The sequence below is a fragment of the Chlorocebus sabaeus genome, chromosome 25 (assembly GCF_047675955.1).
Source record: "Chlorocebus sabaeus isolate Y175 chromosome 25, mChlSab1.0.hap1, whole genome shotgun sequence".
In the NCBI taxonomy this organism is placed as follows: Eukaryota; Metazoa; Chordata; class Mammalia; order Primates; family Cercopithecidae; genus Chlorocebus; species Chlorocebus sabaeus.
Genome location: NC_132928.1, coordinates 17515876 through 17531933, shown reverse-complemented (window position 1 = coordinate 17531933; position 16058 = coordinate 17515876). Strand labels below are relative to the sequence as shown.

At 37.3% G+C, this 16058-nt stretch overlaps 1 protein-coding gene across 2 annotated transcripts in view; it reads right to left on the bottom strand.

The window, feature by feature from the left end:
* INTS7 (integrator complex subunit 7) overlaps window positions 1-16058 on the bottom strand; it is an 88235-nt gene that overhangs the window by 40214 nt on the left and 31963 nt on the right. For both annotated transcript variants that reach the window (XM_007988507.3, XM_007988508.3), the window contains one exon: window positions 4008-4125. In XM_007988507.3, coding sequence (XP_007986698.1) covers window positions 4008-4125 — 118 coding nt within the window. The remainder of the gene's footprint in view (window positions 1-4007; window positions 4126-16058) is intronic.

Genomic DNA, 16058 nt, shown 5'->3' with positions numbered 1-16058 from the left:
GCAATCATGGCTTACTAGAGATCACAGCTCACTACAGTCTCAAACTCCGGGACTCCAGCCATTCTCCCACCTCAGCTTCCAAGTAGCTGAGAACACAGGTGCATGGCACCATACCCGGCTAATGTTTTTGTTTTTTGTAGAGACGGGTTCTTGCTTTGTTGCTCAGGCTGGTCTCAAACTCCTGGCTTCAAAAGATCCTCCCAACTTAGCCTCCCAAAGTGTTGGGATTACAGGTATGAGCTACCATGCCTGGCCCCTTCAGTGTTTTTAAGTTAGGCAAAACATTAGAAAGATGAAACTGTATCTTTATTTTTTCAAAACTGTGGAAATTGTATTTCCTCTATTCTTTTTGTCCATGTGATATGCACAATGCGGAGTCATCTATAAATTTACAAACATGTTTTATAACTTATTTTTTCTTTGTTTTATTCCCAGCAACACTCACCATAGAAAACTTAGGGGGAAAAAAAAATAGAAAACTCCAAAGAACAATACAAATATCATACCAAATTTCACAAACCAGCATAAGCTTACTGTTAATTTTCTGAAATATTTCTTTTAAATCTTTGTCCCCCTATGTACAACAGTACAATTTAAAAACTCACATATAATCAGGATATGTAGATACTGGCCAATATCCTGCTTTTAAAATCTAATATTTTTTAGCCTTTTCCTATGTTTTCTAGGAATAAGATTATTTTTAATTTAATTTTTATTTATTTTGTAATGATTTTCTAAGATAAACTCACAAGGCTCGCACGGTACAACAAAGAGTAGAAAACGGTAAAAGGCTAGTGAGAGAAAAGTCTTCCTCCCCGACCCAATGTTATCAGCTTCTTGTGTAACTTTCCAGAGAGTCTATCGACTTACAAGCACATTTCTTTCTTTCTTTTTCCTTTTCACATACTGTTTTGCACCTTGTTTTATTTTTCTTTAAATATTATCTCATGGAGACTGTTCCATGCCATGTTTTCTTTTTAGTAAATTGCATTGATTTTTATTGCAGTGATGTGTCATAATTTCTTTGAGTCCTCTATTGATGGACCTTTTAATGCTATTACATCCTCCACTGAGGGATAATATTTTGCTATTATATAAAATGGTGCTAAGAATAATCTTGTATTTATGCCATTTCTCAATGTGTGACTATGTAAATAAGATAAATTCCTAGAAGTGGAATGTCTGGGTTATCTGTAATTTAATGAGTATTTCCAAATCACCTATGTACAAGCTTAATAATTTACATTCGCGGCAGCAATAACTGCTTACCCACACCCTTGTCGACACACCATGTTTATCAAACTTCTAAATCCTTGCCAATCTGATGGATTAAAATTATTTCAAGTGTTGTTTTAAGGTGCATTTATCTTAAATATGTCTGATATTGAACATCTTATATATTTGAGCCACTTGTTAGTGATGATTTAGACATACTAAATTTAAGTTTGCTGTTTAAACTACTTTTGGCTACACTGAAAAAAACCTAATCAACAGAAATAAAGATTTACCATTATTTATGGAAATAATCTAACTTTGGAAAATCCTTGACTTTTATTTTTTAAAAATATTATCTAGTCTATTTAAGCCTTTGCTTAATTCCATATATAAGCCAAAATTAACAAACTTCAATAAAAGGACAAATACCTAGCTTGAAAAGTGTTTAAATATTATAACCCGACATAATGCTAATACATGTATTTGGAATTAAAAAATAAAGAAAAATAAAGTTATCATGCATGTAAGTCAGTTTGGTACAAAAAAGAGAATTCTGAGTCAGATCACTGAGTTCAGGCCTAGGCTCACACACTTCACAAGTATGTGAACTTTGGACATACCGTCAAACCTTTGTGAGTCTCAGTTTCAATGCTTACAAACTCCTTTGCATATGCCTCACTTGAAAGGCTACTTGTATGGGAAAGCTCTCACCTATTCTAATATATGATTAAGACTTTGTCTACCACAGCTCTTTCAAAGTGCAATGTCGGTGAAGGATGTTAACTGCAAGCTAAGAAATACACTGGCTGATTTATGCAGAAAAAGAATAAATTGAAAGCACCCTAGGTATATGGTAGGTTGTTTCTAAAGAAGGCTGTGATAATCTCTCACATCCCTTGTGGACATGCTCCTTTACCATGTGATCTTCCAATTCCATGTGACTTGCTTTGGCCAATAAAGCACTGGAAAACAGGCTGCAAGCAAAAGGTTGACAAGTGCTTGTGTGTTGGTGGCTTGCTTTCTTTTAGCTCCAACCAACATCCTGAAAACAAGCCCAAGCTAGCCCACCAAGAGTTGCATGGATAAAAACTAAGGTGCCTTGGCAGAAAGCCTTTCAATTTCTAGCATGTGAATGAGGTCATCTTAGACCATCTAATCCTGGTCATACATGACCGTAGTCACATAAGTGACCCCGAGTGAGGCCAGTAGGACTGCCCAGCTAAGTACAGTTAAAATGGCTGATTGACAGAATTAGAGCAAATAAAAAGGTCATGGTTTTAAGCTACTCGTTTTGGGGTGATTTTGTTATGTAGCAATAAATAATTGATAATGTACTTCACAGAATCACTGGAAAGCCTGTAAAATTAATAGGAAAACAAGGTCAGAAAACAAATAAGCAAAAGGCCAGGGAGTAACCAAGACCACAGCCCAAAAGACCATGCATGGAATTAGTCCAGTGAGGACACAGCAGCCATTGTTACTGATTATTTCACGTCACAGCTTAACTTCTGTCACAGGGTACCAGACATAGCAAACACCCACTGCTAGAGTATATTCTGGAAACAAATGTTGCGCTGTCATTGCTATATCACCACATCCCCATTCTCTCATATCCCCACTTCCTTGTTGTTACTGGCTCCCAATTCAGTCTGTGGCATGGAAATGATTAGTCGAGTCCAGGCCACATGTAAGCACACTAGCTGGAAGGGAGGTGTGACAATAGAGTATCAGGTCTTTTTAGCATCCTATTAAGACTTACAGGGCAGGGAATTCCCTACACCTAGAAAGTATCATACACTATGCGGCCATAAAAGGGACAAACAAATCTACATTACAGTTCTTTAATTCAAACTAACTGACTACAAAAGGAAGCAACAGAGGTTCCACAAAGCTTGCATTGAAACAAAACAACCAGCCCGGGCACAGTGGCTCATGCCTGTAATCCCAGCACTTTGAAAGGGCAAGGTGGGTGGATCACTTGAGGCCAGGAGTTTGAGATCAGCTTGAGCTAAATGGTGAAACTCCATCTCTACTAAAAATACAAAAATTAGCCAGCCATGGTGGCGGGCATCTGTAGTCCCAGCTACTTGGGAGACTGAGGCAAGAGAATTGCTTGAACCCAGGAGGTTTGGGTTGTAGTGAGCCAAGATCCCCCCACTACACTCCAGCCTGGGCAACAGAGTGAGACTTTGTGTCAAAACAAAACAACAACAAAAAACAAAGAAACAAATAAAAAAACCCAAAACGACAAAAAAGTTTAGCTTTAAGTCTGTTAGGTAAGCAAGCTCCTTACTGGGCATTAATGAAAGCATTTTAGAGTTAATCATCTTCAACTGGTAACTAGGAAAGCATTTTGAGCTGGAGTAAAGTTTTATTTTAATTGTTTTCCAGAGAAATAATATGCACCTAAAAGGAAGCATATGACATTTGCTCTTAAAACTCACTACTACTTGACCTTTGAGATGTACTTAAATTCAAAGGGCACTTTGAGTCAGAGATATACAAAAGCAAACCAACTATTTTAAGCATCCTTAAAAATATTTTCACCCACATATAATTCAAAAAAAAGGACAAACCTAGAAAAATATATTATTGACTCAAGATCAAGGATGCGAGATGTTGTTATCATAGGCATTAGTTAAGAAATCATGTTCAAATAAACCACCAGCATGTAATGGAGTATGAGATTTTTGAAACTTTCCCTGATGTTAAAGCTTTATAGAAGAAACAACCTGAAACATAAATACAGATAAAGGAGTTAGCACATATAGTATCTCCCTTCTTTTCCTTACCTGGAACTGTACTGAAGTAATGTTTGATGGCGATGGTCCCTGATAGTGTGGAAAGGACAGACAACATTCCTAGTTTTAAGCTGTCATAAGGAGTCTGGAGGGCACACTCACAAAGTGCCTGGAATGCAGAAAAGAAATGAATATAGAAGTTAAAAACATCAATACACTTCTAAATTGTCTACTCCATTTACATTTTCTGGTTTTTAGAAAATTATATATTAAGGACTTTTTTTCATGTTAAAAAACTTAAGTCGAGGCCAGGTGCAGTGGCTCATTCCGGTAATTCCACCAGTTTGGGAGGTGGGAGGATCACTCTAGCTCAGGAGTTTGAGACCAGCCTGGGCTCAATGTGAGGCCTTGTCTCTACAAAAATTCAAAAAATTAGCTGGGTATGGTGGTACGTTCCTGTGGTCCCAGCTACTTGGGAGGCTGAGGCAGAAGGATCGCTCGAGCCCACCAGGTCAAGGTTGCCATAAACCATGTTCACGCCACTGCACTCTAGTGGGGGGACAGAGCAAGACCCTGTCTCAAAAAAAAAAAAAAAAAAAAAAAAAAAAAAAAAAAAAAAAAAAGCACTAAGTCAAACTTCCAAACTCCTTACGGGAGCCTAAGGAGGCAGGATAACTAAATGTAAACTATGTTGATACATAAACCTTTTTACCTAGGACACTAGGTAAAAACTAAAAAATTATGAATAAAGAATGAACTTTGGTTAATAATAACAATGCATCAATATTGGTTCATTTATAACAAAAGTACTATACTACTGTAACATGTCAATAATAGGAGAAATGGTGGGGGAATGTGGGAACCCTGTGTACTATCTTCTCAATTTTTCTGTAAATGTAAAACTATTCTGAAACCCCCACCATATTTTGCTTACCTAAGAGAGATATGAATATTATTTCATATATACGTAATTTTTTTAAATGACAGAGAATATGGAATTCTATCTAGTTTCTAAGTGAACAGAGCTATCTTCCCCCATTTCTGGTCATTTACTCTACTCTTGATCAGGTAGTTTGAAGTATTACCAAAACTAAGATGCTAGTTTTTCTTTCAATGCAGTGAACTATGAATATATAATCACAGTACAGTGACTCTTGCCTTATCCTTTATCACACGGTTCTGTATCATATGACTGCATGTAATGTAACAAGTCAAATAACTGTTTTGTTAAATTAATTTCCATTCTCCCACAAAGACAAAGGTTCAGAAAATAAGCAAAACTTAAAGTCTAAGGAAAAAGTTAAAAATAACATTTCAGAAAGGGTTAAAATAAATTTAATATGACCCTCAATAAAAATGTCAATAAAATTGCAGGACGATTTAGATTATCTGATTTTAAAGATCATGTGGAAAAATAAAAATCAGAAAACATCCAGAAAAACTGGCAAGGAATAGATTTAAATATATACTAGAATTTAATATATGATAATGGCATTTAAAATTAAAGATACCAGTTAAAACTACAAAGACAATTGACCAGTCATTTGGTAAAATAAAACTATATCCCTGTTGTTTTTTTTTTTATGGCAAATAAAAAACCAAAACTGTAAAAAGTACTATGAGGTAACGTGGAACAATACAAAGATAAAAAGATAAATGGCAAACCTAGAAAAAAATATTCACATCATATAACATCAGTAAAGGACCAAGAACCTTAATATATACAAAGTTCTGGCCGGATACAGTGGCTCACGCCTGTAATCCCAACATTTTGGGAGGCCGAGGCAGGAGGACGGCCTCAGGTCAGGAGTTCGAGACCAGCCCAGCCAACATGGTGAAACCCATCTCTACTAAAAATACAAAAATCAGCTGGGTGTGGTGGTGCACGCCTGTAGTACCAGCTACTCAGGAGGCTGAGGCAGGAGAATCGCTTGAACCCAGGAGACAGAGGCCGCAGTGAGCCAAGATCGTGCCACTGCATTCCAGCTAGGGTGACAGAGCCAGACTCTGTCTTAAAAATAAAAAAAAGTGCTTACTAATAGGCAAAAACTCAATAAAAATTTGGTATTTCACAGAAAGAATGCACACACAAATGTCTTTTAAATAAAAAGTCTAACCTCATTCATACTTTGAAAATTTTAAATTAAAATGTGTTACTTTTTAACTATCAGATTGACCAAGGTTAAAGTTTGATAAAACATAACACTGAAGAATATGGGGAAATAGGTGCTCTCACACATTGTTGTTAGAAGAGTAAAATGGTATAAATCTCTCTAGTGAGTCATTGGTATTAATTCTCAAAAATTTTAAAATATCCATCATTAGACCTAGAAATTTCTTTTCTGAAAATTTATGTTCACTAAAGTGATTTTTCACAAACTATTCGATGTAGAAATGTCAACAGTAACAGTAAAAGTATCAGAAACAACCCTAATGTCTATCAGTGGGGAACTGGGTATATAAAAGAAGTACCACACAGCTGATTAAAAAAAAAAAAAAGTACAGTAGATCTAGCTGCTAATATAAGATGTTTGGCTGGGTGCGGTGGCTCACACCTGTGATCCCAGCACTTTGGGAGGCCAAGGCGGGCGGATGATGAGGTCAGGAGATCGAGACCATCCTGGCTAACACGGTGAAACCCAGTCTCTACTAAAAATACAAAAATTAGCCAGGCGTGGTGGCAGGTGCCTGAAGTCCCAGCTACTTGGGAGGCTGAGGCAGAAGAATGGCATGAACCCGGGAGGCGGAGCTTGCAGTGAGCGGAGATCGTGCCACAGCACTCCAGCCTGGACGATGGAGCGAGATTCCGTCTAAAAAAAATTAAAAAAAAAAAAAAAACTGTTCCCCTATATTCAGAGGTAACAGGTTTAAAACATGCATGTAGTGTATTTTCACTTGTAAAGAAAAAAAGATGGGGCATACACAGGTTTCCATATTGATGAAAAAGTTTAGGAAGGTTACATAAGAAACTATTAACAGTGATCACTTCTGCAGAGGAGACCTATAAGAGATGACCTATATTTCACTCACTGTATACTTTTGAACTCTAGAAATTTTTTGTCAGGTGCATGAATACTTTTTTGACTGAAAGAAAGACCTAGTTAACAAGAAAAACAGCAGCAGCACAAAAATTATCATGGAAGGAATGGAAATAGACCTGAAAGATGCAGAATGTTTCTGGTAACCGAAGGGAAGACAGTCTAGGTAATGCATACAACACATACTTTGGCACTTAGGCCAGAATATGGGGTGTTTAATTTTGGCCTAAGAGGAGAAATGTTCAAAAGGATAGAGGCTAAGATCGGGGGGGATTAGGCCAGATGATATAGGGCCTTAAAAGTTAGGCAATTAAAACCTAATGAAAAACGAAAAACAGAAGCCAGAGGAGAGGAATAATGGCATCTAAAGTGTTAGGGAAGATAATTCTGGCAAATGGTAAACAAAACAAAGTTAACAAAGAGAACTGAGAGTGAAGGATGCCAACCTATAGCCTCTGTCAGCAATCCAGGCAGGTGGTGATGATGGCCTGAACTAGAATTTGGTGGCAGGAATGGAGAATAGTGAATGAGTATGACAGACATTTTAAAAGAGATTACATATCAAGAAATGAACAAGAAGGATTCAATAATTATTGCAAACTTTCAAATCTAGTAACCAGATTCCATTTAAAAGATTGAAATTTATGGCGGATAAGTCAATTTTAGAAAAAGGACAGAAAATAGGATGAGATATGAAGTCCAAGAAGAAAACATCCACCAGGCATTTGGAATCTAAGATACAGCAAATTTTTAATTGGAAGACACACATCAGAATTCTGGCTCTGCCACCTACCATCTCTCTGATCTGAGCCAATTACTGAAATATTTGAGTCCCAACTTCTTTGTCTGTAAAATGGGGTATTTATAAAGAACTGCTGATTTTCATAAAAAACACCTCTAGAAAAATATACAAGAGATATTGGTTGCCACTGGGCAAAGGAGCTGTGTAGATGACAGAACAGTAGGTGGGAAATAGTCACTATATATCCTTTTGTAGTTTTGGAATTTTGACCACATGAATGCGCTGGCATTTAAAAAACTGAATTAAAATTAAAAATCAAATGTAAGTGAGGTGACATCTACTGCCTGTAAGATTACAAAGCCACTGAAAGTCAAATCACTTTGCAACCCATACAGGCTACTATGCTAGAGAACAATATAGAAGCTCAGGTAAAAGGATTAGATTGTCGGAGGCCCTGCAAACCAGCATTAAGAAAGGCCATAAGAATGACAGAGAACAACTGGTAGAAAGCAGAGAGCCATGGACTCAACTTGGAAGAAAAAGGGCAGTGAAGAATACAGAGAAGGTGCAGGTTAGGTAGTGTAATGAATGAGTGAGGACAGTTAAGTGCCAAAGGAAGGGGCAGGTTGACAGTGCCAAATGTAAAGTGCCTAAGCAAAGTGACAGGAAAACAGATCAAAATGCAAGTGTATAAAAGAAACAGCAGGGGATGAGGAAATAAAAGCAGATACAGATGCTGTTACTGAAGTTCAAAAGAATGTATTTCTAAAAAGTGATTATTATTTAATACTATAATTTATATTTATTTATTCAAGCACTTAGGCCATTTCCGTTTGTTCACTTTTTGTTACCTAAATTGGCCTGCCTTGTACTGTTAATTAACTTGTGATTAGGACTAATATCCTAAACCAAACAGCCCCACAAGTTAGGAACTACATCCTATATTTATATGTATTCCATATTATGTCTCAGATTGCTCTATGTATAATAGATATTTAGCCTTCTGTGATAATAAACTAGGTGAGACATTTTATATAAAATGACAATAATTTCAACAAGAATTTTACCATTTAAAAAACTGAATATTAGAAAATCTTGTGATAAAATTATTTACAACATTATATTCTGTTTCTGTCATCTAGCACATTATTGGGAACCTAAAGCAGTCTCAGTAAATAAATACTCGTTTAAGCCTGGGTGCATAGCAAAGTCCCATCTCTACTAAAAAGTTTTTAAAAATTAGCTAGGTGTGGTGGGGCACATCTGTAGTCCCAGCTACTTGGGAGGCTGAGGTGGGAGAATCACTTGAGCCCAGGAATTTGAGGTTGTAGTGAACTGCAATTGTGCTACGGCACTCCAGTTTGGGCAACAGATTAAGACTCTGTCTTAAAAATAATAATAATAAAATAAAAAACACTGATTTAAACGTTCATTAATCCAAACTAGTAAGCATAACAGAGCAAATCACGAAGTTCCCCAGAAATGGTACGTCAATCACATTTCAATATAAAATCTGGTTTATGGACATTACCTACTACAAAATTGTTACCAGGATCATTTTTCATATCAACAAAAAGGAAAAACTGTCTTTTCAAAAGGAGTCCTCGGTCTCATTCATTACCACTGCCTTCTTCACTAACTATCTGGTCTAAATTTTCTTCTCTACTGGCTTAACTCACTACTCAACTAGAGGCTCTGGCCTGAATTATTGTTTTCTGGGTCAATCCCTAAATAGGGTCTTCTCCTATACCCTGGAATAGGACTGGCCACCAGGGATGTGTTCCAGAAAAGTATAGTAAAATGAAGTTTATAATCTTTAAAGTAAAAAAAAAAAAAAAAAAAAAAAAAAAAAAAAGTTATGTTTGAAAGTACTCTGTCAGAAACATAATACCTCAATCTTTTCTGTCTCCATTGTACTAACTGCAAAGAAAAAGATTATTACAAGAACTAATTCTAAGGCTGAACTTGTCACTCCTCCTAGTCACGGGTAAGGTACAAATTAGAAGCTCTCAGAAGAGAAAATGTTAAAAATAAAATTTGCATCTTTGAGACTATCTGGAACAAATAATATTTTGCTCTGTAACAGAGAGGTTGCATAAGTCAAATATTCTCTTCCAGTAAGACTACAGGCCGGGTGCGGTGGCTCATGCCTGTAATCCCAGCTACTCAGGAGGCTGAGGCAGGAGAATCACTTGAACCCAGGAGGCGGAGGCTGAGATGAATTGAGATAGCACCACTGCATTCCAGCCTGGGCAACAGAGGAAAACTCCATCTCAAAAACAAAACAAAACAAAACATGTCTTCTTTTCAAACCCCTGAACTGTTCACAAAAAGTGATCCTACAATGGGCCACAAATAAACTTTAAGAATAACAAAAAGTTAGCAACAACAAAAATTCCACCAACAAATATGGAAAACTAATCACTTCAAAAGTAGAAAACATCACACTAATGCCATGGTCAAAGAAGAAACAAAAATTGCTCTCATGGATATTTCAAAAAATCATTTACAGTAGCATTAAAACCATGAAATATTTAGGAATGTATCTAACAAAATATGTGCAAGATTTGTATGCTGAACTAAAAACCACCCACGTGGCCCGGTGTGGTGGTACACGCCTATAACCCCAGCACTTTGGAAGGCCGAGGCAGGCAGATTGCTTGAGCCCAGGAGTTTGAGACCAGCCTGGACAAAATAGCGAGATCTCGTCTCTACAAAAAAATACAAAAACTGGCTGGGCATTGGTGTGCACCTGTGGTTTCAGCTCCTTGGGAGGTTGAAGCAGGAGGATGACTTAAGCCCAGGAAGTCAAGATTGCAAAGAGCCATGATCACACCACTGCACTCCAGCCTGGGCACTGGAGTGAGACCCTGTCTCAAAAAATAAATAAATAAAAATAAAAACCACTGATAAGATGAGGGATAAAATACTACAAATTGGGTACAGTGCATAGTGCTTGGGTCATGGGTACACCAAAATCTCACAAATCACCAAAGAACTTACTCATGTAACCAAACACCACCTGCTCCCCAAAAACCTATGGAAAAAAAACAAAACAAAACAAAAATACACTGATGAGAAACTGAAGAGTTTAAAAAAAAAAAAAAAAAAAAAAGAGAGAGAGAGATAGGCCAGGTGCAGTGGCTCATGCCTGGAATCCCAGCACTTTGAGAGGCTAAGGCAGGTGAATCATTTGAGACCAGGAGTTTGAGACCAGCCTGGGCAGTGTGGCAAAACACCATCAATACAAAAATTAGACAGGCGTGGTGGCATGTACCTGTAGTCCCATCTACTTCAGAGGCTGAGGTGGGAGGATCACCTGAGGCTGCAGTGAATCATGATTGCACACCACCGCCCTCCAGCCTAGGCAACAGAGTAAAACCTAGCTCCAAACAGGAAGAAAAAAAAAAAAAAAGGAGAGATATACCATGTTCAAAAAAACCACAATACTATTGGCCAGGCACAGAGGCTCTCACCTATAATCCCACCACTTTGGGAGGCTGAGATGGGCAGATCACTTGAGATCAGAAGTCTGAGACCAACCTGGCCAACATGGTGAAACCCCACCTCTACTAAAAATACAAAAATTAGCTGGGGGGGGGGGTGGTGTACACCTGTAATCCCAGCTACTTGGGAGGCTGAGGCAGGAGAATTGCTTGAACCTGGGAGGTGAAGGCTGCAGTAAGCTGAGATCACACCACTGTACTCCAGCCCTGGTGACAGAGCAAGATTTCATCTCAAAAAACAAACAAACAAACAAACAAAAACCCCACAATACTATTAAAATGTCAATTCGTCCCAAATTGATCTTTAGATGTAAAGACCAATAAAAATCCCAGCAGCCTTTTTTTGGTAGAAATTGACAAACTGATTCTAAATTTTACATGGAAAGGCAGTAGACCTAGAATACCCAAATTGAATTCCTGGGCTCAAGCAATCCTGCCAGCTCAGTCTCCCAAGTAGTAAGGACTATAAGTATATACCAGTACGCCTAGCTGATTTTTAAAAAAAATTTTTTTTGTAGAGACAGAGTCTCACTATGTTGCCCAGGCTACTCTTAAACTCCTCACCTCAAGTGATCCTCTCACCTTGGCCTCTTAAAAGTGCTGGGATTATAGGCATGGGCCACCACATCCCACCCAGCCTAACAATTTTGAAAAAGAAATACAAAGGTAGAGGACTCACTATCTGATTCCAAGAGTTGCCATAAAATGACGGTAATCAAGACAGTGTCCTATTTGCTTAATGACAGATATACAGACCAATGGAACAGAATAGAATTTAGAAATAAATCCACACAGATATGGCCAACTGATTTTCAACAAAGATGCTAAAGTAATTCAATGGGAAAAGAAAAGTTTTCCCCACGAAAGGGTGCTACAACTGGCTATCCAAATGCACCTTGACGCCTATCTTATACCATACACAAAAGTCAACTCAAAATGGATCACACAGGGATATATATAAAACTTAAACGACAAAACTTTTAGGAGAAAACTTTTGTGATTTTGGGTTAGGCAGACTTCTTAGATAAAATACAACCTATAAAAGAAAAAAACATTAATAAATTAGATTTTATCACAACTTAAAACTTCTTTTCAAAAGACAGATACTAAAGATACATATTGAGAGGAAATATTTGTAAAACATACATCTGATAAAATATCAAGAATATATAAATAACAATAACAAAAAGACAAAAAACCTAATAAAAAAATAAAATATTAAAATAGGCACTTCACTGAAGATACAGATGACAAATAAGCCTGTAAGATGCTCAACATCATTAGTCATTAAGAAAATGCAAAATAAAACCATGATGAAATACCACTACACACCTATTACAAAACCATACAACACAAAGTGCTGGCAAGGATACAGAACTAGAACTCATATATGGCTGGTGGGTAAGTAAAATGGTATCAGTATCGCAATTTTGGAAAACGGTTTGGCAGTTTCTTACAAAGTTAAATGGAATAAGTGTTTACCACACAACCCAGCAATTCCATTTCTAGGTATTTACCCAAGAGATGTCACACAAAATCGTGTATGATTTTCATGTATGATTGCAGCTTTATTCATAATGGCCAAAAACACAGAAATAATCCAAATGTCCGTCAACTTGTGAACAAATTGTTGTATGCCCATATATCTGAATACTGCTCAGCAATAAAAAGGAATGAACTATTGCTACATGCAACAACATGGATAAATATTAAAAGTATTATGGTAAGTGAAAGAAGCCATATCCAAAAGGCCATATACCATATGATTCTATTTATATCCTAGAAAGGCAAAAATCACAGCAACAGAAATCAGACTGGTAGTTGTCAGGGGCTGGGGAAAGAACTGACTACAGAGGGGCCTGCAGAAACTTTGAGGGATGACGAAAATGTTCTGTATCTCAACTGTGGCAGTGGTTTTGTACATTTGTAAAAACTCATCCAACTGCATACCTAGAAAAGTTTCTGTAAATAAATTATACCACAATAAATCCGGCTTTTTAAGAAATGCATTTCAAACTAATGGTAATAAGAACAACACAAGACATAATTTATGAAATGTGGTCAATCTGTACCAAGAAGCAAATTAATGGTCTTAACTGCTTTCATTATTAAATAAGAAAAATAAAAATAAATGTATCAAGCACTTGAAAAAGATGAGAAAGCAAAGCTTCTGGCAAGTCTAATCAAGAAAAACGGGATATAAAGGTCGGGCGTGGTGGCTCACGCCTGTAATCCTAGCACTTTGGGGAGGCCGAGGCGGGTGGATCACCTGAGGTCAGGAGTTCGAGACCAGCCTGGCCAACATGGTGAAACCCTGTCTCTACTAAAAATACAAAAATTAGCCTGGCAGCGTGGCTCATGCCTGTAATCCCAGCTACTTGAGAGGCTGAGGCAGGAGAGTCGCTTGAACCCCGGAGGCGGAGGTTGCAGTGAACCGAGATAGTGCCATTGCACTCCAGCCTGGGCAACAGAGTGAAACTCTATCTCCAACAAAAAAAAAAAAAAAAAGAAGAAGAAAGAAAGAAAGAAAAAGAAAAAGGGGATATAAACACAAATGTACAAGATAAAAAATTTTAAAAATCAAAGATATTAGAGGTTAAAAAGACTCTTTATGCTGATACCAATGAATTTGAGAAGTAAATTAAACAGGAAACAAATGACCAAAACTGATTCCAGAAGAGGTAAAAAACTGACAGGAAAATAACATGTAGTGATTGGAAACGTTCTCAAAACAACTATCGCTGGAAAAAGTTCTAGATTCAGATAAATTTATGGTACTTTTAAAGTTATACCTTCAGAAACAGAAAATTCTGTTATAGTTCTTAACTATTCCAGAGTACAGAAAGAGAAACTTCCCAGTTCATTTTATTAAGACAGCACAACCCCAACCCTACAATCTGTCAAAGTATTCAAAAAGGAAAACTAAAGAATAAACTTACCTTTAATGTAACTTACAGCTACCCTTTAAAAAGCATTTATTTGTATGTGCCAGACACACATTATATATTGCTTTACTCAAATATCTTACCTGACAATCCTCTATTTCCCTAGTTTATTTGAATTTCTATGTTTCCTTAAAACCTTTCTCTTTGCCTCCCCCATTTTTACCCATACCTAATTACCATGTTTCCTAACTACCTAACAAAACAAAACCCAAAAAAATCCATCACAAGAGATTTTCTGTAACTTTTTACCATAATACCTACTCACTCACTTACATTAGGCTTCTTAAGGTCTTCCTTCCGATTCTATGTGAACTAGAGAAAGCCTATCTACTTCTACTCTGGGTCCCTTCCAGTCTCACCTACTGAAGGACATTGCTCTAGCAATTTTTGCCCTCTACCAGGTCATTTCCATTAATAAAAAACAAGTTTACTCCTCCCAGGATAAAAACAAACAGCATACCCTTTAGCAATACCATATCATTTCTCTGCTCCCTTGAGAGCAGAATTCCCTCTTTTTTTTTTTTTTTTTTGAGACATATTTTGCTCTTGTTGCCAGGCTGGAGTGCAATGGCACAATCTCGGCTCACTACAACACCCGCTTCCCGGATTCAAGTGATTCTCCTGCCTCAGCCTCCCAGAGTAGCTGGGATTACAGGCATGCACCATCACGCCCAGCTAATTTTGTATTTTTAGTAGAGACAGGGTTTCTCCATGTTGGTCAGGCTGGTCTTGAACTCCACCCACCTTGGCTTCCCAAAGTGCTGGGATTACAGGCATGAGCCACCACGCCCAGCCCAGAATTCCTTTTAAAACGTTTTCTACAGAAGGCACTCAATATTCATGGGTTCTGCATCCACTGATTCAACCAACTCCAGATCAAAAGTATTTGAAATATTAATAATAAAAAAGAATAATACAAATAAAAAAACAACATAATACAACTATTTACTTAAAATTATATTGTATTAGGTATTATAAGTAATCTTGAAAAGGGTCGGTCCTGGAATCAATCTCCAGCGGATACTGAGGGACCAATGTACATTCACTGCCTTAATCTCTCTCCTGTTTTTCTGCAGAATCCACTCTAATCAGCCTTTTACCCAAAATGCTGCAGCAAAATTGCTCTCTTAAGGTTATCAATGACTTCATATTGCCAAACGCAAAGGTGAACTATCAGTCCTTATCTTGGCAAATATGGCTGCAGTAGCTCTCATGGTAGATCAAGGTCTTCTCCCTATAAAATACTATTCTGACTTATGTATTACTGGCCACTCCTTTCCAGGCTCCTTTGCTGGTTGTTTCTCAGCTCATCACTCCCTAAATCTTCTCTAGCCGTATTGTCTCCCTAGTTGAGCCATCCAGTCTCATGGCTTCAAATACCATCTATAAACTGATAACTCTCATATTTATAACCTCAGCTGTATCTGTCCACTAAGCTCCAGGCACATACGTCCTTGACATCTCCACCTGGATGTCTGACATTTTACACTTTATATACTCAGAAGTGAACTCTTCACTTCTGAATGAGTCTCCTAGAGTCTTGCCCATTCCAAGTAAATGACAATTGCTTTTGTTGATGGCAAAAAGTTTAGAGCCACCTTTCTTTCTCTACACTATGCCAGGAAATCCATCAGCTTTAGCCTTTAAAATATATCCAAACTATTACCACTTCTCACTACCACCCCAACTACCTTGGTTCAGGTAACTATATATTTTCTAATTGAATTATTTGTTACTGCCTCTTAAATGTTCTCCCAGCTTCTGCCTTTGGGCCCCTACAACCTAGTCTCAATATAGCTAAGCCAGAGATAATATTTTAGAACTTAAGTCAGATAATGTCCTCTGCTCAAAATCTTCCAGAGGCAATCTAT